This window comes from Scophthalmus maximus, chromosome 20 (assembly GCF_022379125.1).
Source record: "Scophthalmus maximus strain ysfricsl-2021 chromosome 20, ASM2237912v1, whole genome shotgun sequence".
NCBI classification, from domain to species: Eukaryota; Metazoa; Chordata; class Actinopteri; order Pleuronectiformes; family Scophthalmidae; genus Scophthalmus; species Scophthalmus maximus.
The window spans coordinates 5898986-5926961 of record NC_061534.1 but is presented as its reverse complement, the minus strand read 5'-3'; the positions used below and the strand labels follow the sequence as shown (position 1 = coordinate 5926961).

Sequence of the window (27976 nt, the reverse complement as noted above, 5' to 3'; positions counted from 1 at the left end):
AACGGTCTGTCCCCCATCCACATGTCGGCTCAGGGGGACCACATGGACTGCGTCAGGCAGCTACTGCAATACAACGCGGAGATCGACGACATCACGCTGGACCATTTAACCCCCCTTCATGTAGCAGCCCACTGTGGTCACCACCGCATGGCCAAAGTCCTTCTGGACAAAGGGGCCAAAGCCAATGCACGCGCTCTGGTGACTGAACTGCTTCTTTACATTCATTTAAAACTGAAGAAGGTTGAAATCGTTGCAGTGACACAGGATTTTGTGATTTTTCAGGTTGTTCGCAATTCATCAATGAACGTTTTTGAATTTCTTCTTTAGGAATTATTTACTTGACTGTCATTGTCCAGATCATTTTTTACAATATCTTTGTATTGCAAAAGAATGTATTTTGGAAACAGTTATAATACAGTCACAATGTTTAGTGTACAACAGAAGAAGGCCTCTGTACACATGTATGGTCTAGTTGTGACCTATTTTTCCCTGTATTTCCAGAACGGCTTCACACCTCTCCACATCGCTTGCAAGAAGAACCACATGCGCTCCATGGACCTGCTGCTCAAGCACTCGGCCTCCTTAGAGGCTGTCACAGAGGTGAGCCGGTGGGAGCACAAAGGACACGAGTCTGTTCTGGCATGGAGAAAGGGAACTCAACTCAAGTATTTTATGGCTTCATTTGCTGCTTCGTAGATCTGACTTTAGAGGTCAAGCAATGGCAGGACATTCATGGCGCTGTATTTTTAAATTCCTACATCCCCTGTCGGTTGTCAGAATCTGTCTTTAAGTTTTTTAAACTGTCAGAAGAGTCTAATCGACTAGAATTTACTTTAATTTCATATACTCTTCTCCGTCTGTGTTTGCAGTCTGGTCTCACTCCTCTTCATGTAGCATCCTTCATGGGACATCTGAACATAGTGAAGAACCTGCTCCAAAGAGGGGCTTCGCCCAATGCTTCCAATGTGGTGAGAACACCCCCCCTCTTACCCAAAACTAAACCAAAGTCCATTTGTTTCCTTATATTTTCTCTAAGATCACTTTTCAACATTAAGTTATCCATGGTTAGATCTGTTACAAAAAAACACTCCCCCTCTCTCTTCACATTTTTAAGAAAAAAGTGAAATCCTGAATGATAACTGAATGATATCATTAATGACAGGAAAACATTAATATTGAAAGTCATAAAAAAAGCAATTAGCAAAAGATTCTTCGAGTTTCTTTTTCTACCGCCACATAAAGTTGGTGTTGTTAAAAAATGATATTGAGGGATGAGCTTTTAATTATTTCTGGATCACTGATGTTAAATAGACTGATCTGAACCATGAGCCCTCACGTGAACCAGGTGTATACATTGGAGGATTTGTTTCATTAACAAAAAAAAAATATTTGACCTTGGTCTTGAAATTCTGACAATAGACAAACATAAAAAAATAACAATATCTGGACAAACTGAACCTCTAAATGCTCAACAAATATACAGTAATGGATGAATGAATTGAAAATGATATACACACAATTGACATGTAAGTATGTAAATTGACGTGAGTGGTTGTATGTGTTCACCTGCACCAGAAAGTGGAGACTCCCCTCCACATGGCCTCCAGAGCAGGACACTGTGAAGTTGCTCAGTTCCTTCTGCAGAATTCCGCGCAAGTGGATGCCAGGGCTAAGGTAGGAGCAGTGAAGTCCAAGTTCAATCATCACAACCAGAAACAAACTGTCAAATAAAAAAGTCAAATACCTCAAGTACACAGTAAAGTTAGCAGCAGGTTGATGATGGGTCACCTGCTTAGTAGCGATGTCAAACCCCCTTTTCTCCTCCTCGTTCTGTGTCCAGGACGACCAGACGCCTCTACACTGTGCAGCCCGCATGGGCCACAAGGAGCTTGTCAAGCTGCTCCTCGAGCACAAGGCCGACCCCGACTCGGCCACGACTGCGGGCCACACCCCTTTACACATCGCCGCACGTGAGGGACACGTGCACATCATTAGAATACTGCTGGACACCGGAGCACAGCAAATCAAGATGACGAAGGTAGAGTAGAAGCCATGACAAAGGGGGGGGGGGGGGGGGATAACTGCATCGGGATTAATGCTTTGTCAATTCAACAGCATTTCAGCCTTAACTGAGAAAAATAACATATCTTTTTGAAGTTTTAGTTTGAATGCTGTTAGATACAAGTATTGGTTCAGCTCATAACAAGATATGAGAATGGTACAGAGAATGGACAACAGTATGGTTTATAATAGCTCTGTTGTTTCCTTTCTTTGGAGCAGAAGGGCTTCACTCCCCTCCATGTGGCCTCCAAGTATGGAAAGGTGGACGTGGCAGAACTACTTTTGGAGAGAGGAGCCAACCCAAACGCAGCTGGGAAGGTGCGACCATCTGTGATCTGTGTGGCTCAAAACTCTCGTCAAACGATGACGCCCTCTTTAGAAGGCTGTGACGAGCCATAGAAATGATTCTAGAGTGTCAGCCCTTTGATAGATTAGCACGTGTTTCATGCAGTATACGTGTGTTTCTGTGTGTGTATGTCTATTGGTTTATATATGTGCACACGTGCATTTATGTGTGTGTTTAACAGAACGGTCTGGCACCCCTTCATGTGGCCGTCCATCACAACAACCTGGACGTTGTTAGACTTCTCGTCAGCAAGGGAGGATCTGCACACAGCACAGCTCGAGTAAGATGCCCACATACGTGTGTGTGTGTGTGTGTGTGTGTGTGTGTGTGCACGCGCTCACACAGGCAGGCCGAAGGGCATGCCAACCCACCGTTGACACAAATACCAAAACGGGTCGAATCAGTGTGCGGTGCTTAAAAATACTGCTAATTCCATAACAATCGTTGCACCCTGAGGCACTCTCTCACGACAGCATTCAAGTTTTATCTAAAATTAGACGATTAGCGATGCCCGCGTCCTTGTTTTTATCTCTACAGAACGGCTACACTCCCCTGCACATAGCAGCCAAGCAGAACCAGATGGAGGTGGCCAGTTGTCTTCTGCAGAATGGGGCCTCGCCCAATGCCGAGTCCCTCCAGGGCATCACGCCCCTGCACCTGGCTTCACAGGAGGGACGGCCGGACATCGTGGCTCTGCTCATTTCCAAACAGGCCAACGTGAATCTGGGAAACAAGGTATAACAGTACAATGGCAAAAAAAAATGTATGGCTACACTGTATATCATATCCAACAAAACAGATTTCTCATCTCTCCTGTTAATTTTCTGTCTTTTAGAATGGACTGACCCCTCTGCATCTTGTAGCTCAGGAGGGTCACGTGGGCATCTCTGACACGCTGGTCAAACAGGGAGCTTCCGTTTACGCTGCTTCGCGGGTGAGTTGCACCATTTCCACTAGTGAAAAGGAAATTAACTTGACTTGAAAAATGTCACTTTGTCAGCTTATCATACATTGCTGATGTTGATCACGAGCTGATGTAATATCATTCCTAAATTAAATAGAATAATGACTATAAATACCATTGTAAGATTTTTTTTATCTATGAAATATGTTTGACACCCTTTAACACACATTTTCACATGAAGCCACTGAACGACAGTTGTCTCTCTCTCTCTCTCTCTCTCTCTCTCTCTCTCTCTCTCTCTCCCCTCGTCTCAGATGGGATACACGCCCCTTCATGTGGCGTGTCACTATGGCAACATTAAGATGGTGAAGTTCCTTCTGCAGCAGCAGGCTCATGTGAACAGCAAGACGAGGGTAACCCATCTCTATCTCATTCGTCTTATTTACTATGTATGACTTGTGTGCCATATGGTCCTTTTTCACTTGCTGTGTGATTTAGTTCACTTGTTTCTTTAACCACCAGCGATTAGTATTAGCCGCCTGTTAGGAGCGACACTGGTATTATCTAAATCAGAGATGTCAGTTCTGTTTTCTCTGTGTTTCCTGTTTTGGTGCCTGAACACCTCGCTCTTTATTTCTTCCCAGATGGGCTACACCCCTCTACACCAGGCAGCCCAGCAGGGCCACACTGACATCGTCACCCTGTTGTTGAAAAACGGAGCCGAGCCCAATGAGATCACTTCGGTGAGACACTTTAAGGAATATCTCTCCCCGTTATCCTGTTTCGACCTTTCTCTCAACCTTGTGCATCCACAGTGACTGGCCCACTCTGTTTTTTGTGGAAACATGAACGTGTGTCTCTTCAAAAGAGTCTGTGAAGGCATCCTACTAAGATGATACTTACTGTGTGATCTCTCCCAAGACAGGTTTCACAAAATGGCAATTTTGTTCTGACACCACCAGAAGGTTAACCGCCTCCTAGATATTCTAAAGGGAAATGGCAGGAACTCTATTTTTTGTCTGGAGTGAAGATACTTAACCCATCTGTGGTGATCTGACATTTCTGTCTCGTGGCATAAATGAGCACCCACTTGACTTCCAGTCACCTTTCATCTCTATGCTGATGATACTCTATCGTATATTTGCATTGTATATAGTTTACTGTTGCTGAACATATATCTAATAAATCATGTAATGTAATTACACAAAATACTATCAATTTTACTTTGCATTGTTTTCTCGTGGACAATGGTAAATGTCCCACTTTTTTGAGTAAGATAGACATAATTTTAAAAAATATATTGTATTACATCTTGTATTATGTACTATATACTACATTAATTTGCCTTTCGATTTAATGGTTTATATGTTTATTTACTTTGTTTTGTGCCTGTATTCTGAGAAATATTTGAAAAGTTTATCGCATTGCTGTGAAAGCGCACTGTACTATCAAATACTTTCTAAAAGGAATGGAAACAGCATTATGTTTTTATTGTGAACATAGATGAAAATCAATTTGAAATATTTGGTCTGTATAGAATGGCACGTCTCCCCTGGGCATCGCGAAGCGTCTGGGTTACATCTCTGTCATTGACGTGCTGAAGCTGGTTACCGAGGAGTCCGTCTCTGCGGTGAGCAGCGCGTCGCACGCGGTTCGCATGGTTACACCAAACGCGCAGAGAAGTAGCCTTGACACATCATGACTCAGACGTTCAATGAAATAATGTCCTCGTCATGATCAGGCGCGCAAAAATAAGTCAGCATTTTCCATCAGGTTTTTTTTCCCCTCTCCGTCTCACAACCTGCTTCTGCTCTTCACAGATCACTACAGAGAAGCATCGGATGAGTTTTCCCGAGACTGTGGATGAGATCTTGGATGTTTCAGAGGATGAAGGTAGATTATCTGATTCCATTGTGTGAAACACATCAAGCTTTGATGATTCATTTTCAGCTCTGACTATTTTGGTAGGAGAAGACACACTGAGATATCAAATTCAAACATGTATTTGTCTGTTTATAACGACCTTTCCCATTTTGTTTTGTAGGGGTTGCCCAGCTAACGTTAGGTAGGAGTGTGTCTGTATCTCTACCTTGTCCGGTCCGGTGGCTTGGTGAACTTGTGCCTTCATTGCAATTTGTACTTTACCCATTTTCTCTGTGCGTCACTAATTGTCTTTTTTTTTTTTTTTTATCAGTTTCCTGTGAGTCTGCTCTCGACTCCGGCCCTGTTTGCTTTCCTTTATCTCTGTCTTCTCTGTAGTTATTCTCTGCCTCTTGCGCAGAGATTTACTTAAAAAAAGAAAAAAGAAACTTGTCTGTTTCTCATCAGCATGTAGTCGCAACGTTTTCCTTTTACAAGCGTGCAATGCACATCTGCTCCTGGTCTCATTATTGACATAACTCCAATTAATTCAGCATTTCAAAGACAGACGGCTTCCTTCTAATTTAGCCTTGCAGTCGCTCCTTGCCTTTTACAGCCTAATTGATCAATACACTGATTACACACTTGCTGCGACATGCTTCTGTTAACGACACGCAATTACTGCTTGTGTTGGTGCCGTTGACTTCCTGCTTCGAAGACATTCGGAATTAAAACAAATCACGGTGCCATATTTTTCAAAGCGTTTCTTCCCGCGCGAGCTCCGTTCTCAATCTGTTCTCTATGTGTTGCTTCTGCTTAATCGTGTTACCATTTTGTATTCACCTGTGCAGCTTTGTACTAATCAATCTCTGGTCATCTTTGTGCGGCTCCGTCTTACTAAGCGGTTTATAGTTTACTCATTGTTTCAGTATCACTCTTCCTTAATAATTGAGGTGTTTTCTCCTACACAGAAACAGCCATCACCACATGTGATTTCATCTTTGATGGGCATGCTCACTAAAAAAAAATGCTGTCATCACCAGGTGCCTTGCAGTTTGCCGTCCATGCAGTGTCCTAAAACTGTCTAGATGTTCACTGTCTTACCGACCTTCTTCTTTCACTCCTTTGGTTTCCATTGGTTTCTAGATGTTGTTGGTTTGACTCCATTGCTTGGACTTAACACCGTGTATCTGGATTTGCTTTGTGACCATTTGTTTTCTGTGGTTTCATGAAGGTGAAGGGGTGGGAAGTATGTTGGTGTCGCAATTACTACTTCCACACAATAAGTGACACGGCAGTTCAAGATACTGTCACTCAAAAGAATATTGAAACAAGTCAAAATGCACTGAGGAAGAACTAACTCCTTTTGACGGATTAGATTAAGAAACATTTGACGATTGAGTGGAAGAACTTGAGAGTTGAGCTCAGCATCATTTTGCCCTGTGATCCCCTGGTCTCGTCATTTTCTCTTTTAATTCTTTATGTGCTCTTTACAACCTGTTCTTCGTTTTTTTTTACCTCTTTCCTCCTTTTTCCACGTTCCTCAACTCTTTATTTCGCCCAAAGGAGACGAGCTGCTCGGGATGGACGGGGCGCGCTACTTAAAGCTCGACGACTTCAAGGACCAGGACGACGACTTCCTCTCGCCCAAGAAGTCTCTGAGAGACTTTGAGGGCGGCATGGGAACCACGTAAGTTATCCCGTACTGGATGATGTTTAACACATGTTTAATCGCACACGATATAGGTGGAAGAGGAAAAATGACATTGTAGAAGAAATTTCGAAAGCAGAATAATAGTTGGCTACTTGTCTCTTGTCTTATATTATTCTCGCTTCCTTTCCTACAGGCCATATTCTCCTGCTATTCCCAGGATCCCTTGCGTGTCCCCGGAGACGGTTCTGTTGGAGGTTGGCTGAACCTCATGCGTTACATATTTTTTAATCTGTGTTATCTTATTGCTTCTGTCCATCATTCTTTCTCTTTTCTCTCACTCCTTTCACTGTGCTGTATTTTTTTCTGTGACAGTCTCTTCTCTGTCACTCCCTCCCGCTATTCTCTGTCTTAATCTTCTCCGTCATGGTTATTTTACCGCCTCTCCAATTTTCACTGCCTGTCTTCATCCTCTCCCTCTCTGACCGCAGCACACCCCCATCCCCCTGCCGAAGGAGTACGACGAAGACTCTCTCATCCCGAGCAGCCCTGCGACGGAGACCTCAGACAACGTCAGCCCTGTGGCCAGCCCGATTCACACAGGGTACGCTGATGAAACATTTGGCTGCAAGTCGATCCTCATGTACGATTTTGTTCTGTGTTAAAATAAGATCAGATAAGATAACTTTACTTTGTTACAGCTTAAAAAAGAGGTAGACAAAAGAATAGGCAATATATAGAATAGAATAAAACAAAAAATAGAGAATATGAAATATAGAGATGTAAACATAATATACACAAACATGAAAACAAATGTAATGTGTTATGCATGGCTGCTGTTTGTCAGGCTTATCATTGAAAGACTGTCAGGGTCGTAAATGTATTTTAGAAGGACAGCATGCTTCGAAGGACACTGGAGATGGGATGTAGGAGGGAAATATGTGGAAATAAGTCAAAAAGTATGGCCGCACAGTTTGCAGAATCATCATTCACCTTTTACGGTCACCGGTTGCCATCGATCATCCCTGACAGCAAAACATCACTTCACAAAGTACTGTCACAACATACTACAGGTATAAGAATGATTTATAGAATTTAACGCAGGATTTATGTTGTAAATTGAATAATATAACATAAATGACTCATGTTGAGGGTCACAAACTCATTTGGCGGCTCCCTGTTAAACTTTGTTTTTACTGTTTACGCAGGAAAAAACAGTAATTAGGGTATTCATGAGAAGCTCCACAAGGTCAATGCGGCGTGATGTGAATTTATTTTGTCTGCTTAGTCATCATTTATTCAAGCACAGTGAGTCAGCAGACACGCGCGGACACACACACACACACACACACACACACACACACGGTATATGAAGCTGCCTGTCTAATGTAGCATCAAACAGCATAAGTCTCTTCATGTCATTCTAGTTGCACTTCAGGGCCCCTCCAGATGTCCTGGCCTTCGCTGTCATATTGAGACAATCAAATGAAAAGGGAATCGATGTCTCCTTCATGACTCACTCTGCATAAAAGCATAAACAGAAAAAGACCAGATCAATGCGAAACACTCACTAAAAACAAATACACAAATTAATGTTTTTTTGTCTCATTCACTGGGAACAGTGTCCTAACACTGGTTGTCAATGTTCCTGCCATATGTATGCATCATGATCCTTGTAACATGCAGTGAAAAAATATTAAATAAGCTTCAAATCACGATGTCACTGTGGGACCCTCAGCTTCCTGGTGAGTTTCATGGTGGATGCTCGGGGGGGCTCCATGCGCGGCAGCAGGCACCACGGCCTGCGGGTCATCATTCCTCCTCGGACCTGCGCCGCGCCGACACGCATCACCTGCCGTCTGGTCAAACCACAGAAGCTGACCACGCCTCCTCCGCTGGTGGAAGGGGAGGGGCTCGCCAGCCGCATCATCTCCCTGGGGCCGTCCAGTATGCAGTTCCTTGGGTGAGTTGATATTGTAATTTTGTTAATTATTCTGTATTTGATCAGAGACGTCTGGTTTATATGCACGTTTTGTTTTATTTTTGGTATACCTTGATTTCTGTTTTGTAGGAATTTAAAGTGACTGTGCTGGTATGAAAATCTGTATTTTTATTCTATATCCAACTAAAATATTTACATTTTCTTTAAATCAAATCAAAAGCTTTATTCAAATACTTTGTACAAATTTTTTTTTTAAGATTATTAAGAGTCATGTAAAGCCGATGTTGTATTTTTTTGTCATATTATTGTGCCATCTAGTGGACATTGAATCATCTGCACATATCATGGAGAGACTAAATGATGGTGTAATTCTTCAATAATAGAACAAACAAAGGGATATCATTTTCATTATTATTTGAAAAAAGGCAACAACATCTATTTTTTTCATCACAACCCTATTTATTTTCTGATTTCAAAATAATAATTCTGCAGTACAAAATCTGAAATCGGACTCCAGTCTAGATTTTTTTATTTTTATGCCGGTTCTCGTTTTCCTCCACAGGCCTGTGATCGTGGAAATCCCGCACTTTGCCTCGCTGGGCCGAGGCGACCGGGAGCTTGTGGTCCTCCGCAGCGAAAACGGCTCGGTCTGGAAGGAGCATCGCAATCGCTATGGCGACGAAGTGTTGGAAACTATTCTGAACGGCATGGACGAAGGTCAGTGTGATGATAATGGAATGCCGCTCTCTGTGAGACCTTGCACGGGTTGCAGATAAGTCGGTCTTTAGTCTTGCTGCACGATGCAAGATGCTTTTTAAAAATTTTTATCGGAAAGCTGTGGAACCATTGACACCATGTTCTCTCAACTGGATACGTGTCATCGTAAGATGCTGTTGGCTCACTTTTACCCTCCTTCTCCTTAATGTTCCCTCTTTCTGTCCCTCCCTCTTCGCAAACCTTACCAGACCTTGAGAGTCACGATGAGCTGGAGAAGAAGAGAATCCGTCGGATCATCTCCACCGACTTCCCCCTCTACTTTGCCGTGGTCTCCCGCATCCAGCAGGAGAGCGACCTGATCGGCCCGGAGGGCGGCCGGCTGACCACCAAGCTGGTGCCCCACGTGGAGGCCATCTTCCCCGAGACGGCCGTCACCAAGAGAGTGCGACTGGGACTGCAGGTGAGCAGAGGATGTTGAAATTACAAATGATGGAGTCGGAGGAGTAAGGACGTGAGAACGCAGGAACGATGGAGAGACAAATTAAGACAACAGAGAGGAGATGGAGCAGCAGATTTGGAACCACATCCAGATCCACACCTTTCTCTAATCGCTCGGGTGTTTGTTATTTTGCTTATGCAACAGAGACAATCTGGTGCTTTTTTATGAATTACCGAGCACAGATGTTTGGATTATAGAACAGCTGACTTCCAGTCTGTGACTCGGTCGTCTATGCCAACTCATTTACCTGGAGCTCTTTGTTTTTGTTTCTAGTTGAGATTTGATCGATTTCATGTTGTTGTTCTGTTTGACAAATGAGCCAGAATATGTGAGACTTGATGAACACGCTGTTCTGCTGACTGCAGACGGATGATATGTTCTCTTATTGTTATGAGTCTTGATCTGTGAAGGAAGTTTATGAATCGTGGTATGCGTAATAGCCTCCAATTAAAAATCTTGTTTAATGCAGGAAAACTGCTACTCTGTGTCAGATTTGGCAACAACATCCATATGTTTGTTAATTCAAATGTTGCTTAAATGTGATTGTTGCACAAGTATGTGACATCACCTTGGTCCAACTGAGCTCCACCCACTCCACCCACTGAGCTCCACCCAAAGGCAAAGACACAAAAAACATAAATGCAAAAAACTCACATGTTAAAAACCATTCTGACTTCCGTTCATGTAGGAGTCAGTCGCTTAAAGTAAAAAGTGAACAGAGAAAATTTTGGTTTTATGGTGCTTGGAAATACTAAATGTGACGATATAATACATCTGATAAAATCCTCTCTGTGACCCGACCTGCTGTGCCGGTGATGTCTGTCCTGCCACAACGGGAGCTTTTTGGCGAACGTGTGGTCGGCTGTCACTCATCCAGGCCTCCGCAGACACACATATGGAGACTTGGCGCACACTCGTGCTGACGACCTCCTTTCACACATCGCCTCCGCTTGACTTTGTTTTTTAATGACGTCAGAGATTATGACGGATTATGGGTTCCACAATTCATTTTTCCGGGGGGACACTCGCGCGTATGCTGTTTGTGTTTCCTTCAGCTATTATGCCGTGTTTGTAGCCCTCGCGTGTTTAAACTTCGACCTTCTGTTCAACTCTGCATCCTTTTATCCTGCATCTTCCCGCTCATACCTCCTCTTCCCCCTCACCACTCCCTCTTCAGGCGCAGCCAATCCCCGACGAACTGCTGACCCAACAGCTCGGCAACCAGGCGACCTTCAGCCCAGTGGTCACCATCGAACCACGCCGACGCAAATTCCACCGTCCAATCGGACTGCGCATCCCACTGCCGCCATCCTGGAGGGAGAGTGTTCGGGATGCTGGGGAGGGCGACACCACCAGCTTGCGCCTCCTCTGTAGCGTCATTGGTACGGGTCCACTTTTAAAGTTTGCCCAGTGTCTTTGTAGTATAACGACTCTTTTGTGCATGAAATGTGCTGTAAAATTGTATATTAAGGCGTCAGTCATGAATGACACTGTGAGGTCGTTGTGCCCTCAGGTGGAACAGCACCAGCTCAGTGGGAAGACATCACTGGAACCACGAAGCTGATGTACGCACATAACTGTGCCAACTTTACCACCAATGTCTCCGCAAGGTGAGCACCTCAACAGCAACCGAGACAAATTCCTCACGTGTCGGCTTTTTCTTCTGTTTTTAGCCTCTAGTTTCTTATCTGCCAAATTCCTTCCTCTTTTCTCTCTCCCCCTCCGTAATGCAGATTCTGGCTGGCAGACTGTCCGCGCACCGCAGAGGCCGTGACCTTTGCCAACCTGCTGTACCGGGAGCTAATGTCCGTGCCGTACATGGCCAAGTTTGTCATTTTCGCCAAGATGAACGAGGCGCGCGAGGGACGCTTGCGCTGCTACTGCATGACCGACGACAAGATGGACAAGACGCTGGAGCTGCACGAAAACTTCACCGAAGTGGCCCGCAGCCGAGACATTGAGGTCAGTGCCGGAATAAAGAACAAAACGCTGCCAGTTCCAAGTGTTTTTATCTGCCTACTTTTAAGCAGAGTTTCCGAGCGACTGACTTTTAATTGTGGCTGCTAAAATGTCTGCTCTGTTAAATTTTATTGGAACAACCATTGAAATATTATTTTCTAAAAACAGGACAATTAATTGGTTATGTATATTTTTGGAAGTTGCTGTCATTTCTGACTTTCAAAAAACTCCCCGTTGTGGAGAACGTGATCCCGCGAGTGATTTGGTTTTCTGGTTTTTCAAAGATGATAATTGATTATTGATGCACACTCTGGCTGTATCCCAAGGGTCAAATATATTTCTCACGCGCTTCTCTTGTGGTGTTCTGATTTATCCTGTCACCCGTAACATTAATGCGACCCTGCCCACAGCTGATGGAGGGCATGCCGCTGCACCTGGAGTGCTCCGGGAACCTCGTGCCCGTCCGGAAGGCCACGCAGCAGCCGCGCAGCTTCAGCTTCCAGGCCTTCAGAGACAACAGACTCCCCGTCTCTGTCAAGGTCTGTCTCCATCTCACTCTGCACACGCCTGCTTTGCTATCGCTCACTATTCATACAGTACTTGTGGTCGTGTTCGTCCAGTCGTCGGGTTCAGTGTGTCCGGTCCTGAGCGCCCAACCTGCTGATCACCCACACAACCTGTTCTCATTTAAAAAAACAAATGACCTGATACTAATTGTGCTTCATTTGTCATGTAATGTTTTTTGTAATGTCCCTTTCTGTTATGAAATGTTTCCTTCTCTGGTCAAAATCGGCAGCCGTGTCTTCATCGTCTTTTCTCTCTCTGCATCTGTGAAGTCCTTCTCTTGCACTGTATCTGTGCGTCTATATGTACGTGCCTCTTCATGTATGTCTCGTAAATATGTTGATGTGATTTCCGAATTTCTTTGTTCATTCATTTCCTTTGGTACTTCCATTTATTTGTCTGTCACTCTGTCCGTGTCTCGTCAGCGTGACACATGCTACTTTCTAGAATCAGCTAGATGAGTACTTAGATAAATATAATCTATCCTTCATTATGCGGTGTTGCCAAGCAACAAACAACTTGTCTATCTACCTGTCGACTCACATCGGGTAACTGTTCGCATGTCCTGTGACTCCCTCACTTTCTTTCTGCCTGCCTTCCTATCTTTGCGGCCTTGCCTGTCCGTACGTGTCTGTCTCACTGTCTCTCTTTCTTTCTCTCACGGTCACTCTGTAACTGTCTGGTCTGACAGACGTCCAGGTAAAATGTGCAGGTAAATCTCTCCCTCTCGCCTGCCTGTGGACTGCTTCCATCCCTTTTTCCCCCCTGCTTCTCGTCCCATGTTACTGCGCCACATGCTCACGACACTGTGGAGGGATCTAATACCTTCTCTGATCTGTCCTTTTTTCATCCCCTCCTCTCTCGCTCTCGCTCTGTTTCATTCTCTTCCTTCCTCATGCGTTCTGTCTCTTAACCTGTCACTTCTCTCATTTCCTCTTTGCTCCATCTCTCCGTGCTCCTTCTCCTTTTGCTCACCCATCTCTTTCTCCTTCGTCCCCATATCGTCTCTCTCCACATTCTCCTTCTATGTCTCCTTCTTCTTCTCCTCTATTTCTTCCTACTCCTCCTCTCTCCGTCTGCCTTTTCTCGATACCAGGTCAGAGATAGCAACAAGGAGGCCGCCGGCTTCTTGTCATTTCTCCGGAAGTGCACCAAGTACGAGGACGCGCAGCACGTGCTGTGCAACCTGAACATTACCATGCCGCCTTGTGTCAAGGTAAGGACTCGCTCCCAAAAAAAGTGCAGTACAATAAGCAAGAGTACGTTTTTAAATTCAGGAAAAAATCTGGTGATTGTTGAAGTCGGATTCAATCAATTTACACAAATTTTGTGTGAACAATTGGCTATTTTTGATCATTAGACTTAGGGTTGATCTGATTGATTTGTTGATAATCCTAGTATAATGTGATTTTGTTGTTGTCATTATCTTTTTTTTGAAGGTCGTTGGGAGTGAAGAGCGCAGGAGAACTTTGACCCCCCTCGCCCTGAGGGAGCGCTACAGTGCTCTGAACGAGCCTGGTGTGGGTGAGTCGTCCGCTGCCTGACCCCTCAGCCCTCTCCTGGTACAAACGCACTGGAGACGGGCACTGAATGTTGCACTGCCCCTCTTACCCACAACCCCCTGCTCCCTTCTCTACCCTCTCTATATCTCCCCCCTATCTGTCTCGCGTGTAACGCATGGCACACAGACTGAGCCTTGGATGCAATGCCCTGCTCCTCAGTATGAGCCAGAGATCCTTGCAGTGCAGTTAGAGCAAATCGACATGCGGCAATCCCCCAAACATGACCCAAAATGGCTCCAGGGCACATGGCAAATTCGCCTCCTCTTTTCCACCAGTGTCCTGGTAGCTATGACAACCGATGAATGACTCCTGTGATTGGTTTTTGCATGGCGCTGGTGTCTCCACTGCGATTTCTGATGGCATGGCAGCAGACACTTTTTTAGCTTTAGCACTGTAGCTTAGCACTGGACATGGGCAGGACCTCGCAGTGGAGCTAGACAGAGGAGCCCTTGTACTGGCCTGTGGTAAATGAACAAAGGCAAGATGGCCGCTCTGGTTAATTTCAAAATGGTGCGGATGGTGGGTGGGATTGAAGTGGAAAGGCCTTTTCTGTCTATCAAATACACAGCGCTGCTACATTGCACCTCAGTCCCTCTGTAACGGTTACTGAATGCTACTGGCGGGACTAGCACCTTGAATGAACCGTCCCCTGTCCAATGCGGTCGTGTTAACTCTGAGGTTGATATGGACAAAGACAATGTTGTGGGTGCTGCTTGTTTCCTCCAACAGAGCAGTGCTGTCGTCAAGGTAAGTATCGCTGTTAACTATTTCAATAGCAACTCGCGAAATAGTTTAGGAAACGGAAATCCGAAATATTTTTGTATCACCTGTCTGTAGTATTTGAGTTACTGTCAGCTACACATAAGTGGAGGGTCCTTAGTTGATATGATCTACCTTCTTAGTCTAAGAACTCTCATGGCTACTTTCATTTTGCTATAGACACTTAGATCAGCTGGGCCCGTCCCAATAAAGAGTTGCAGTCGCCGCAGTTCAGTAAATGTACTTTTTCTGGCAGTTTTAGGAGTTCTAACACTCCCTGGTTGTTTTTCTCCTCTCGTTAGCCACGGTGAATGCCATGGAGAGGACCGAGATCAAAATCAACATCATATCTGAACAGCTGGGTTTGAGTTGGGCAGGTGAGTCCCTTCGAACCCTACCACAATACTACCGCCGCCCTATCTGTCTTTCCTCTTTTCCTATGTATTTATCCGCTCGTCTGTGCTCTCGGCAGAGTTGGCGCGGGAGCTTCAGTTTGGCGTGGACGACATCAACAGGATCCGTGTGGAGAATCCCAACTCCCTGCTGGACCAGAGCTCCGCCCTGCTCAACCTGTGGGCCGGCCGAGAAGGCAAAAGGGCCAAGAGTAAGTCCAGCGCGACTGTACCTCTCATAGAAATGACTTCCCATCTTCCGGTTCTTTCTTTGTGACCTCATGCACAAACTCTTCTTCCATCTTTCCTCTCCGTCTGTCTCCGCCCCCTCTGTCTCTTGATGTGTCTCCCCCCTCCAGTGGAGAGCCTGTACACCGCCCTGAAGAACATCGACCGTGCAGACATCGTGACGTCCCTGGAGAGTCAGGCTCCGGCGCCGGCCCCCTGTTCTTTGGAGGAGGGGGCCTGTCGACTCGGCGACCGCGACTCGACCCTCCTGTCCCCCAGCGTCCTCAATGGTAAGACGCACAAACACGTCACACACACCTAAGACACGCAATGTTCAAAAGAGTACATCAGCAGCGAATTGGCCCACTTTATTTAGATCATTGGTAGTTAGATGATTGGTAATAACTTTTGGGGGATAATGTCAAGCGTGTTGTTTGATAATTGTCCCTTGAACGATCAGAAATGCAAAGTTTTATCGGAATTTTGTGCTCGAGCAGAATCTGAAGGATTTTATTCACAGTTATTTACAGGCTCAGTTGCTACAGTGACGTTTAAAGCTGCTCTCAGACATGAACTGGAGTCCGGACATCTTCCCGAACTTCTCTGGAGGGCGCCGTACGCCAGAACGTGAACGTTGCTTTGGACATTTTCTGAACTTTCCCAGAAAATGTCTTGAGTGAGCCCGCGTGATGAAAAACAGCAGGAAGGTCTTCAGAACATTCAGGCGAAGACCTTCCGACCCTCGCCTGGATGTTCCGCAAATTTTCCTGCTGGTGTGAACGCGCCTGACTCGGACAATCTCCTCCTGTGTTCTTCATATGCGAACGGCAAACTCTGGCAAATGTCCGCACCCAATTTTCCAGAAATGTTCCTGGGTTCACGTCTGAAAACTGCTATGGTTAAGTATTTTACGCTCGGTGACATAAGGAAAGAAGAAATCTGTCTGATTAATCATTTAAGTAAATCAACCGTCACTTACTGAAATGTTTACTCAATCAGATGTATCGGCCATTACCGTGAATCAAGTAGCAAGAGTAAAGATAACGAGACAAACTTTTCTTGTGCTCATTGACCTCACCACTTGCCTTCTGGGAAACAGTCCGGGTAACAGCCGTTGTACCTTGTCTCTGTTGCCCCGCAAGAGATCACGGACACAAGGCCGTCGCGCCTAGTGCACAAGCCTCGAGTTATTAGACCCCCGTTTTTCAGAAGGGGTAAGTGGAAAGGGGAAACTCTGGCTGCATGGTGGTTTGCTGCATTTGTCGATGACAATAATGATGATGATGATACACCGCCTGATGATGCACTGGGGGCACAAGTCATTTTTCTTTCAGTTTACAGTTTTTCCACACCTCATATTTGAGCCCTGAACATGACGGTTCTTATCCTTCTTACTTAATATGAGCAAAGAGGATAACTCATTAATGCCAAAAAATGCCTTATTTACTTATGTAATTTACCTATTTTGCCCTGGGGATCAATAAAGTATTTCTGATTCTGATCCTGATTAACGACACTTAACACATCTGTAATCCCTCATTTTTTTCATGGATGTTTGGGATTGTTTAGATGACATGTGGGTGTATGTGTGCGTGTATGTAGGTGTGCACACCTACACGCGCGTGTGCATACCTACGTGGGTGTAGGTGTGCACACGCGCGCGCGTGTGTGTGTGTGTGTGTGTGTGTGTCCCTGGGATGGATACACTAGTCAAAAGTTACACTAGTACTCAGATGATAGATGATAGCTCTGGGCCTTCATATCTTGTTTCTATTCCTCCCTCGTTCCTTCTTTCTCTTTCTTTCTCCCGAGAGCAAGACAGAATTTCACTTGTGAGATTACTCTTGATTGACAGCAGACATTGTTACGCAATGTCCTGGTCGACCTTGAAATTTTGCCTTTTCCTCGGGACAGTCTCTCTCTCTCTCCGTCCTCCTCTCAGTCTTTCTCTGAACCTATGACATGTCATATCTGCTGCCCAGCCGCCCTGCTCCTCCTCCTCCTCCTCCTCTTCCTCCCCTCCCCTTCTTCCTCCTCACAGCTCTTCCTGTCCGACCTCTGACCTCATATGACCTCATGTTGACCTCTGGGCCTCCTCCTCTCTTGTCATCTTATTTTTCCCGCGCTCCTCCCTCGTTCAGTCGAGCGTGGACCCTCTCCTCCTCTCTCAGTCCAGCTCTGTGTGTCTACTACAGTTTGTGCACGTGCATGCTGCATGCTTCGTTGTTACAGTATCTGTGTGTGTGTGTGTGTGTGTGTGTGTGGGTGTGTATGAGAGAGTTTGTGCGTGGGTGTGTTTTAAACCTGGGCTGCAGTAAATTGTTATTGTTAGTATTTGAAAGAAAGCCGAGGACAAATTTAAATTTTGCTCAGTTTGCAAGGAATTTCAGTGTGTGAATATTTTTGCGTTGATTTTGAAATGCCTTGCAAGATAATAAGATTTAAAAAAGATTTTCTTTTCTCAGAAATACTCAAGATGATTTTTGTCTGTACAGTGAAAGCGATGTGCGAGTGTGCCGTGTCTTGGAACAAAATAAAGTTTGCTGTTTTTGATTATGACATCTTTATGTGCATGGCATGCTTTCAATGTATTCAACGTTTTCTTCACAGTGTAAATTGTTTTCTCTGTTCAATGGGTGTATTTCAGTCTTGTTTTAAATGCAATATTAACAAACAGATGTTTTCTTTTTCTTGTAAAATAAATGGTGTGTTTTTTTGTTTTGCGGTTTTTTAATGCTGCGCCGCTGTAACACATAATCAGCTGCGTAGCACATAACGTTCAACGTACAATGTTGCTGGGACATTTTCATTCGTGGGCAAAACACGTAAATGTGGATTATTACGTCAAATAAATGACCAGGCAAGCACTTAGATGAAATTAATGAGTAATTTGTGCTTTGCACTCTTCACTTTGCAACCGATCTACATTCATAAACTTAGTGATTTTCAAAATTGTTGTTTTGCTCAAGTCTGCTGACGAACTCATTGTCAACATTGTCGGAACGTTATTTGCCAGCGGGGATAATGCTGTGAGGTGTGTGTGTCCGTTTTGGATGTGTTTGATTATATCTGTACCAAATGTGTGTGTCCTCATTTGTATTTTAATATGAGTGCGTGCAGTACTGTGTGGTTGTGTGTATACATGTGCATATGTGTGTGTGTAAAGTGAGTAGGGTGATGTGCGTTGTTTTTTTTGTTTTTTTCTTTTGCCATGACAATCTGTGTAGTATATTTGTGCCATTGACACTTGTGTGTGTGTGTACGTGTGTTTGTTTGTGTGTTTGTGCGTGTGCGTGTATGTTTGTGTTTAAATAGCAGGAGTGAAGGGAAAGGCTAACCCAGATTCATCTGACTCATTCTAACTCTCATCCTAATGCTGACTCATTCCTCCCTGTTCACCTCATTCTGACGCTCCTGCCATCATCCCGGCCCTGTACCATCCCAGAAAAACACACACACACACCCACACACACACACACACACTCTCTCTCGCTCTCTCACACACGCACCCCTACCCACAGACACTTCTACCCACAGTATGGTCCGTTAACTCGGAGACAATTACTGACACAGTAAAATAGTATTTCACCCACTAATCTTATTTACAGTCCAGAGCTGTTATAGATCCCATTAAAATAAGTTTCGGTTTGAGATGCTGTGAGAATTTATGTTTGGTAATATTTGTATTATCTTGGTTGTTAGTGCTAAAAGGGATATAAAAACAAACAGACCACATGTGGCAGTGTGTGTTTACAAAAAATATGAGATGGTGTCATGTGTCAACCTCTCTGAGATACTGTGCAAACTTCCGGATTGATCATTAACATTGTCTTGTTACTTTCTTTTGTGTTTTGCTTCAGGTAACTTTATGAACAAATTTAAACTTGAATTTGGGTGAAGTACTCTTCTACTGTTCAATATCACTGAACCTCATTCATCTGAACTCATTGATGTGACAATTTACTAAAAACATGACAGTATTAATTAAAAAAGAAAATCTCCAAACGATCAACCAGTTTACATGTCTTCAAATATCACCAAAGATGACATGTTCCAACATTTCAATAGACATGATAAAATAAACATGTTTTTAATATTAAACTCAGATCAAAAAGCCACTCCTTAAAATAATTATGCATATTAAAAGTGAGAACAGCCATGGAAAAAAAACTTTAAAGTTTAATTGAAAAAGTATGCTATACTATGAAAAAAATTATACTATGAAGTATAATCCAAAAATATGACTATAAATAATGTGTGTATGTGTATTTTGCAGTGTGTTTGTGCGTGTCCTTGTGTATTTTGACATTGAATAATTTCTAAAACGATTGTCATGTGTTTATGCATTGCCAGATAAAACGTGTTAATTTGCACTAAATAGACAAATTATTTTCTATAACGCACATTATAATTCATTCATTTACTTCATTATATTATCATTGTAATTTATTGATCAACAACTATTCCTCCTTAGCAGCGTAATATGAAGTAACACATTGCAACTTGGTGATTGATCAGATGTTTCTTTTTAAATGACATCAGTTCAGATTAAAAATTGAGACCAACTTCCATTGAAAAGAAATGATCTCATATTAAAATAAACACAATAGTTTGTCTGACAAGTCTGTGTTTGTATGTGGAAGTGTATGTGTGCGTGTGTGTAAGTGACCTTGGATCGGATGCTCTGGAAGCAGACGAATGAAAGCATGACTCTGATGTGCAGCTGCAGGAGAATGTGAGAGCAACAGTAACTCGCATTTTCCTCCACAGAATCTGCAACACGCTGCTGATTCCCACGCGGAAATGTCTGACAAGGGTTGGAACGATCGTAGAGACATTTTTATTAAAAAGCTTTGGTATTTGTATCCCAGAGGCTGGGGAAAAGAAAATTCTCCCATCTAAATTTGTAGTTCAGCACACAGCGCAGATTGGTTACAAATATACAGTATAGCCTTTCAAATTTGAAATGGCATAAAGTGGTAAAAGGGGGAATAGAAATGGGATTGAAACTGTATCTTTGATCAGGACACTGAAATCTGGAAAATCTGATTGGAAATATTTTTCAAAGGTGGCAAAGACCTGTTCAATCTATATCGTGCCAACCCCACAATCGGCACATAACTCGAGACTCACCTGGTGTTTGTTTTTTTCTCTAATCAAGAAACAATGTACGTTCTGTACATTCACTTTCTGACATAGAGGCAAACTAGAGCCCGACACCATTCACCTAAGTGGATGACACACCAAGCCCCTCTAACCCTCACCTCACTCTTATCGCTGTGTCCCAATGTCACTGAGCGGAGCGCATACCTCCGCCAAGGCCCAACAAGTCCCCTTTAATTCAATCAAGCCACGCAAATTGCAAACACTCGTCGATATCGGTCTCTTAAATATGGCAATTTTTTCATTTTGCCAGGATCTGAAACAAAATTCCAATCTCACAAAGTGATACAATTCCTGGATCCGGCCCTTTGCTCGGATCTGCGCCAAAATGTAATGGGTTCTTTCTCGGCCCCATGTGCCATCCTTCCACTCAGTGTTGTGGAAATCAGTATGGTTTTTGCCTAATTCTGCTGAAAAACAAACAGACAGCGGTGAAAATATAACCTCCTTGGCAGAGGTAATACCCCAATGTGCCTCCTTTGCATTGAACCCAAAGACGGAAGGGAAATATTGTTTTTTACATCAATTTGACGAAGTAACCGTAGAAAGATAAAGGAAACTGATTTTGCAATGAAATCCCTTTTGGGGGGGTTGCTTACAAGAACAATATTGTGTTCTGATTAAAATATATTGACTAGCATTTATTGGAATCAGTGTGTCCTTCTTGTTTCACTGACTTTAATGAGTGGAAGGGTGTCTTACTCCTAAATTAGTGATCAAAATGTGTAGGTGCTTGATGAAAAACCAGCCCTATTCTATTTCCTGGTGCAGTGTATTGGGACAGGGCAGAGCCCCACTGTTTCGCTTACTTCCCCTTTGCTATTGTATAAGTTGGAGAAACAGTTGACCCACCACCACCACCACCTCCTCCCCGACATCTCCCTGGCTGTGCCTGCGTGGTGTTAGTCTTTCTCTTGTCTCGCCCCTGTCTTCCCTCCAGGTTACGGGCTGGTGCAGGAGGAGCTTCTGTCCCCGGCCTCCATGATGTACAGCCTGCCCTCTCCGCTGGGCATGGAGCCCTACTGGCAAGAAGTGTCCAGCCTCGAGTGTGCCCCCATCGCCACCACAGAGGAGGACACGTTGATGGAGATGTCAGACGTTCAAGTGTGGCCAGCAGGGGTCAGCCCCTCGCTGGTCACGGTGGAGGACTCGTCGCTAGAGGGCAGCAGTCGCGCCGACGACTCGGAGGGCGCCACGCTCTCCTTACCCTACAGCTTGGGTCGCCCAAGCAGCGGAGCCAGTGGGGCGAGCGGCTCCATCATGGAGCTGGGGGAGGAGGAGGAGGAGGAGGATGAGGAAGGGGAGGTTGAGGAGGAGGAGGTGCCACAGGAGCCAGCGAGTGCACTGGCGGAGAGGGACAGGGTGAGGGCCAGTGGCGCCGTTCCCAAGGTCAACCTGAACGGCCAGCTGGGAGGTCAGAGGTCGGATGGAAGGAGAGGGGAGGCCATGGCGGCAGGAGGAGGAGGAGGAGGAGGGGCAAAAGGAGGAGGTGAAGGGCTGGGTTCAGTGGAAGGGATTTCTGTTGTTGCAGGCCAGCAGGTGTATGCACAGCGGTGTGAGATGTCGGTACTGAGTCGGGCCTCCGAGCACAACGGAGACAACCGGTATGTCGTTGGCTCTAACCCAACTTCACTACATCAATATATCTACTATATTGTATGTTTTTGGGTTTTTTTCCTTCCTTTTCTTCTTTTGCTTTATTTGCATGTGTCTTTTTCCAGGGTGGTGGGAGGCGGAGCGTTCCAACCCTATTTGCCAGACAAGGACTCCCTGCAGGGCTGGGTGGGCTCCGTGTCGTCGTCGGGACGGGACGGCGGCGTGCAGGGCCTCCGCGTGGCCCAGGAGGCTCTGCTGACTCCGGTGTGTGACACGGGTTACTCTCATGTGCTGCGCGGGCGCCCCCTGCAGGGCCCGCAGCCCTTTGACACAGGGCTGGCCTTCTCTCACCGGGAGGCGGGCCAACATACTTGGGAACAGGAGCAGAGGCGGGTCCAGGTCAGGTTGCCAGCCACGCCGAGCACCCGCCGCTTCCTGTGCCCGGAGAGGGAACATTTTTTGTCCATCCCCTTTATCCTTTTTGAATTATCAAATGGGACGACAGTCATTCAATTTGATTTTTTTTGCTCACGACCATCATCAGTTTTAGCCTCACGTAACAACAGTCATCAAAATGACACATTTTGATGAAGTTACAAAAAATGGAGTAATGCGTTGTGTGGTGCAACACATGGGAAACAGACGCCATGACGGACAACTTGTTGTTTTGTTTTACATTCCGATTGCAAACTTTTTATTGTGGTGCCAAATATGAATGTTTTGATTCTAAATTGTGTTGTGTCGCCTACAGAGAGAGGAGAAAGAGGTCTATGCCGCCGAGCCGCAGTTTGCAAATGAACACGGAAAGACGCTCACGAGGAAGGTGAGTCGTCGATTGTGTTCTTTTTATCATTTGTACGAAATGTATTCACACGCAACTGTAACACTGTGAACTCGAGCAAAGAGCACTTAGCCTGGTGCAAAGGGCGGGAAATTAACAACAGCCACCAACCTGCCAGCAGATATTATGACTCTCTGTCATCAGTTTAAACACCATGATGACGAAAAGTTGTCTATTTCCACTTAAGATCATTTGAAAATGAAATGTTTTGTAAAAAACAAAAATCTCTTACAAGCTAAGCGTCTGATAAATCACTCGATGTCAAACAGTGACAGCCGTCAGCTGGTGGTCAGAAAACGTTAGTTTCCTGCTCTGGTCACGTGCGGAGGCTTCAGCAGTTAACTGGTCCGAGTGTTGTTCCCTTCCCTCCTCCCGCCCTCCTTGCTCCAGGTGGGGGCGGTGGATGTGAGACAGGGTGCTCAGTCAGTGCAGCGCACCAGTCTGCGGAGAGTTAGACACTGAAAATACACATTACCACCCGGTCCTCCAGGTACGGGACACAACAACAACAAGCACTTGTGCAGCCCAGTGCTTGGAAAGACGCCGCTATGGCAACGTAGTTGGACTCTAGTGGGGTTCTGTTCAATTTTACGTTTGGAATAAAAAAAAAAGCCCTAGATTTGGTATTCAGTACACTTTGATTAAAAGAAAAAACTTTTTGGATTCAGCCGGTGATTTTTGGGGGTGTTTCAATGGCGCCTCTGTTTTTCCAGGACAGGAAAGCCACTGCCAAAACATCCTCCACTAAAAGACAACCAGAGCGCAGGTGGAAATGAGCGAAGGCACGAGATGGAAGAAGTTGCAAACTACAAAAACGACAAACGCAAGAATCATCCTCGACGTGTGACCATTGCAGAATCCCGAGAGAAAAGAAAAAGAAGAGGAGAGAGGAAGAAAAAAAACGAGGCGTTCAACTTGTAGTTTTATAAGATTTGTAAAGAAAAAAAAACTAGACTTAAGGCATGAATATTCTTTTCCCTGTTTTTTTTCTACAAAACAAACATAAATGTCAAGTGAAATAACTTAAGAAAGGAGAAAAAAAAAGCAACAAAAAAGTGCTTCCTGTCAAACTGTAATCGCATGATGACTGCTGGTGCATGCCCTTTGACCTTTTGAACTGTCATTATCTACGAACTGGAGGGGGTAACAAGGTACAGGGCCGGCCCCACGCACGGGTCACGGGGGCCATTGTAAGGACCTAATTCCCCCCCGACCGGAGCGGTTTGTGTCAGCGGGTTGAGCGAAATAACTCAAACACAGCCACACACAAAAAAAAGAAAAAAAAAAAGTCCCCCCATGGATGGTTCTGTAAAACAGCTAAAGCCTCTACTGAGCCGACCGACCGACGCTTCTCCCACCGGACCCCTCCCCCTCCCCCTGTTACTCTCAATGTGATATATGCACTCTATGCTACGTGGACATGTGTCGGTGTGTGTACGTGTGCGTATGTGTGTGTGCGTGTATTCTTCTCTAGCCGCATGTGCTTCTTGCTTCTGACTTTGGCGCTGAGCCCCCCGGCCCCACGATTGGCTTATTGCCCCTTTATGATGTCACGGCGCGCTCAGTGCTGGAACGAGAGAGCCGCTGTGCGCCCCCTCCGTCCCTCCCTCCCTCCCCTCCCCTCCCCCTGCTTGTGAGTGACCCCTTGTCTGATGTCTTTTCCCCCTTTTCGTGGACGAGGCTCGCTTCCTTGCTAGTCGTTTCTTTTGGGGACGTGTCCGACCTCAGTTTTGAGCATCGCTTGACTTCGGTACGGAACCTCAATCTCCTTCGTCCTCCCTTGAAACGTGGGTTTCCAGACGACGGGAATGCTTTCTTTGATTGTACTGTACAGCAGCTCCACAACACGCAAAGATCCACTCTTTCCTCCTCCCTCCCGTGACCTTTTTCCGACCTTCTTCCACCTTCCGCCATCTCTTCCAGTAGCGCACCTCATTTTTGACCCCACCGTCTTTTATCAGTAGCCTCAATCGATATGCAGTGAAATCACAGGCGTCTCCCATCAGCACCCACGGCTCCTCCTCCATCTCATGTTTTAAAGCTTTTCGCTTGCTCCTCATTTTCTCCGCAACGGCTGTAGCAGCACCTCACTGTCGCGTGTGTTCGTGTGAAACTTGCGTGAATGACGTGGAGGTGCTCTGAAGGACTCCCAGCAAGTGATGTGCAACAGCATCATGCTGCAACGTGTGATCGCGAAAGGAACTGTGCATCAAAGCGCAGACAAGGGAAGCACTGTGATCGTCTTACTAACTAACACTGACCCCAGACTCGTGAACTGTGAAGACACAAAAACATATATATACATACATATACAAACAAACAGAAGCACACATGCAAATGTACAAACATTATAAGAACCACACATTATATGATTAGATAATTATCGCCTGGTCGGAGTGTCGGGATAGTTTAACGCCACAGCAATAATACTGAACGGACGAGAACACAGAAGAAGATGGAAGCCGGTGTCTGTGCACATCTACAGATTCGATCCTGAAAGATTGAAACGACTGTGGAGTCGTCAGTGAAGACAGAAGATCCCGCCTGGACAAAGACCGTTGCAGTTTGTCACTGGACAGCGGCGCTGCACTGACGCAAGATCAGATGACTCGGCTGTTTGCAGTGTGGAAATGTGGAGGCCTGAGCAGGAGTGTTTTGTTTTGTCAGCACCTAACGTAGCAACAATGTATAAACCAGGACAAACTCCATTTTGTCATTTAAGTGATTCACACATTTAAGAGAAAAAAAATGTCCACCGGCATCAATGTAAACTATCCTCTCCATCCCTGCGACACTCACTTTATGCAGCAACCCGGTGGCAGCGCTACGAATATGGGTCACGACACAGTAGCAGAAGTTTTCTGGACAGAAATCCAAAACACAATGTGTAATCCCACAAGTACTGTAAACGCTACTGTAGCCCGAGCGAGTGAGACACCGAGCGAGTGGGCGAATGAACGCGTCAGTCACACGTTCCGTGAATGCACATGTTTTTTCCATGCCCATGAGAGCACATGTATTATTACATATCACGTGTTTTTTCCACTCAGGTTTTCAGTTCTGCTCGGTCAGAATCAAGATGTTGTTGTTTTTTTTTGTTCTGAGTCGTCCTCTCAGAGACGAGTGTGTGGGACACAAAGGGAGATTTGGGCGGGACAGGGATGTGCGAGGGGGGGTATGTATGAGGAGGGATGGTTGGAAGAGTGTGTGTGTGTGTGTGTGTGTGTGTGTGTGTGTGTGTGAGAGACTTATTTGATTCAAATACCAAAATGTACACAGAGTATTGAGAGAGACACAGAGTATTGAGAGAGTGGTGAGCAGCCACATCTCTGTGGCCTGTAAATGCAACGTTTGTGTGGAGAAGCCTCCGGAACAACAGTGTTCATCCAAATTCATTTTCACCAGTGATGAACAAAAAAAAAAAATAAGAACCAAAACGGTATCAGTGAATCATTTCTCCCACTACAAAGAATCACAGCAAGTTAAAAAGGAAGAACACGTAATTAATGTAGTACAAGTCCGCTGCGGTCTTCCAGACGAAACAAAGTTCAATTGAGTTACCCTTTTTTTTTCTTTTCTTTATACTCTCCCTTATTCTCTTCATCATTATTTGATAATCTTGAAAAGTCATAATCCTTTAGAATGGTTAAACCCCATTTTTTAAAATATTTTCAATGGCATTTTTCTCCAACAACAACATTTGAAATATTTGCTCGCGGAGTTGTCATCGTGAAGTGTGCCTCACGCACACACGCAAAGGACTGGAGACGTGATGCAATGTGCAGGACGATATTCAATCAGTATGTCGCCGCCTTCTTTAGTCTTCCAAAAATGAATCTCACAAGCCTCCGTCCGGTTTGCTTTCACTGAAAAAGCAGTGATCAAGGTGGTGGCTGCCATTAAAAACAAAAGTGCCTGAAGAAGGCTTTCAAACTGATTTCAGACCAAATATATTTCAATTGTGACACACGAGTAAATGTGGCTGGGTCTGGATGAGTTTGGACTCGAGGCCTGAATATTACACCTTGAGGATTATAACTTTGACTGCGAGTCATTAATCCGCCTGCTCATCTTGCAAATTATAAAGACCAGACGTCGATCTGATTTTAAGAGAAATTATGTATAATCTGTTTCGACTTTTACAAATAGAACTTTGGATTTGCGGCGTGAATTACACTAGTCGGTGAGTCTGTGCACTATGATAAATTTAACCTCCACCATGTTGCTGTTTTATGGATGGCATGTTAGTGTGTGTGTGTGTGTGTGTGTGTGTGTGTGTGTGTGTGTGTGTGTGTGTGTGTGTGTGTGTGTGTGTGTGTGTGTGTGTGTGTGTGTGATTGTGCTTGGATTTACTCCTCGTTTGATCGGGGGTGGGGGGGAGAAGAGAGAGGATTTTTACCAGGCACATGACTCGAGAGGACGTGTAACCTACAACCGATGTATTTTAAAAAAGAGTATTGTAAAATTTTAAACGTCGCGAAGAATAGAGAATCACCTATACTCCTTTAGAATGGATACATGACGATGTAAACGCAATATCATTATTACTCTATCCTAAGGAATGCAACCGCGCACACATGCACAGAAAAAAAAGATGACGTTTGTATGAAAATATATGTATAAATATATGAACAAAATATATTTCATTAGAATGCTATGCACCCCTCATAGAGTTGTTATGGATGTTCTTTCAGCATTATCTAGACTAGGCCAATGCCCATTGCCATGGGGAATGTAGAGGCTTCGTAGCTATGACCACTTGTTTTCTTTTCTTTTGTATTGTCCCGGAGAGAGAGAGGAGAAACAATCGTGAATATGTATACAAGCCTTTCGATCAGAGTCCTTCTGACGTATGAAGATATGTATAGATCATCTTACCCTGTACACCAGCTCAAACCATTTACAAGAATTAATAAAACAAAGATGTGACAA

General features: G+C 44.8%; 1 protein-coding gene across 9 annotated transcripts in view; it reads left to right on the top strand.

Annotated features, from left to right (window-relative positions):
• ank1b (ankyrin 1, erythrocytic b) overlaps window positions 1-27976 on the top strand; it is a 62165-nt gene extending 34189 nt beyond the window's left edge. The window contains exons 10-44 of one of the 9 annotated variants that reach the window (XM_035608358.2): window positions 1-198; window positions 502-600; window positions 870-968; window positions 1576-1674; window positions 1841-2038; window positions 2281-2379; window positions 2589-2687; window positions 2945-3142; window positions 3243-3341; window positions 3626-3724; window positions 3956-4054; window positions 4849-4941; window positions 5132-5204; window positions 5356-5376; window positions 6738-6861; window positions 7019-7079; window positions 7314-7426; window positions 8561-8785; window positions 9327-9481; window positions 9730-9941; window positions 11158-11362; window positions 11494-11590; window positions 11714-11942; window positions 12350-12478; window positions 13600-13719; window positions 13943-14027; window positions 15127-15201; window positions 15297-15428; window positions 15576-15734; window positions 16587-16658; window positions 21548-22211; window positions 22329-22602; window positions 22955-23026; window positions 23435-23534; window positions 23758-27976. In XM_035608358.2, the coding sequence (XP_035464251.1) occupies window positions 1-198; window positions 502-600; window positions 870-968; window positions 1576-1674; window positions 1841-2038; window positions 2281-2379; window positions 2589-2687; window positions 2945-3142; window positions 3243-3341; window positions 3626-3724; window positions 3956-4054; window positions 4849-4941; window positions 5132-5204; window positions 5356-5376; window positions 6738-6861; window positions 7019-7079; window positions 7314-7426; window positions 8561-8785; window positions 9327-9481; window positions 9730-9941; window positions 11158-11362; window positions 11494-11590; window positions 11714-11942; window positions 12350-12478; window positions 13600-13719; window positions 13943-14027; window positions 15127-15201; window positions 15297-15428; window positions 15576-15734; window positions 16587-16658; window positions 21548-22211; window positions 22329-22602; window positions 22955-23026; window positions 23435-23506 (4848 nt within the window). In that variant the 3' untranslated portion in view covers window positions 23507-23534; window positions 23758-27976. Of the gene's footprint in view, window positions 199-501; window positions 601-869; window positions 969-1575; window positions 1675-1840; window positions 2039-2277; window positions 2380-2588; window positions 2688-2944; window positions 3143-3242; window positions 3342-3625; window positions 3725-3955; window positions 4055-4848; window positions 4942-5131; window positions 5205-5355; window positions 5377-6737; window positions 6862-7018; window positions 7080-7313; window positions 7427-8560; window positions 8786-9326; window positions 9482-9729; window positions 9942-11157; window positions 11363-11493; window positions 11591-11713; window positions 11943-12349; window positions 12479-13599; window positions 13720-13942; window positions 14028-15126; window positions 15202-15296; window positions 15429-15575; window positions 15735-16586; window positions 16659-21547; window positions 22212-22328; window positions 22603-22954; window positions 23027-23434; window positions 23535-23757 lie in introns of all 9 variants that reach the window. The other 8 variants (XM_035608357.2, XM_035608364.2, XM_035608361.2 and 5 more) reach the window with 8 other exon arrangements.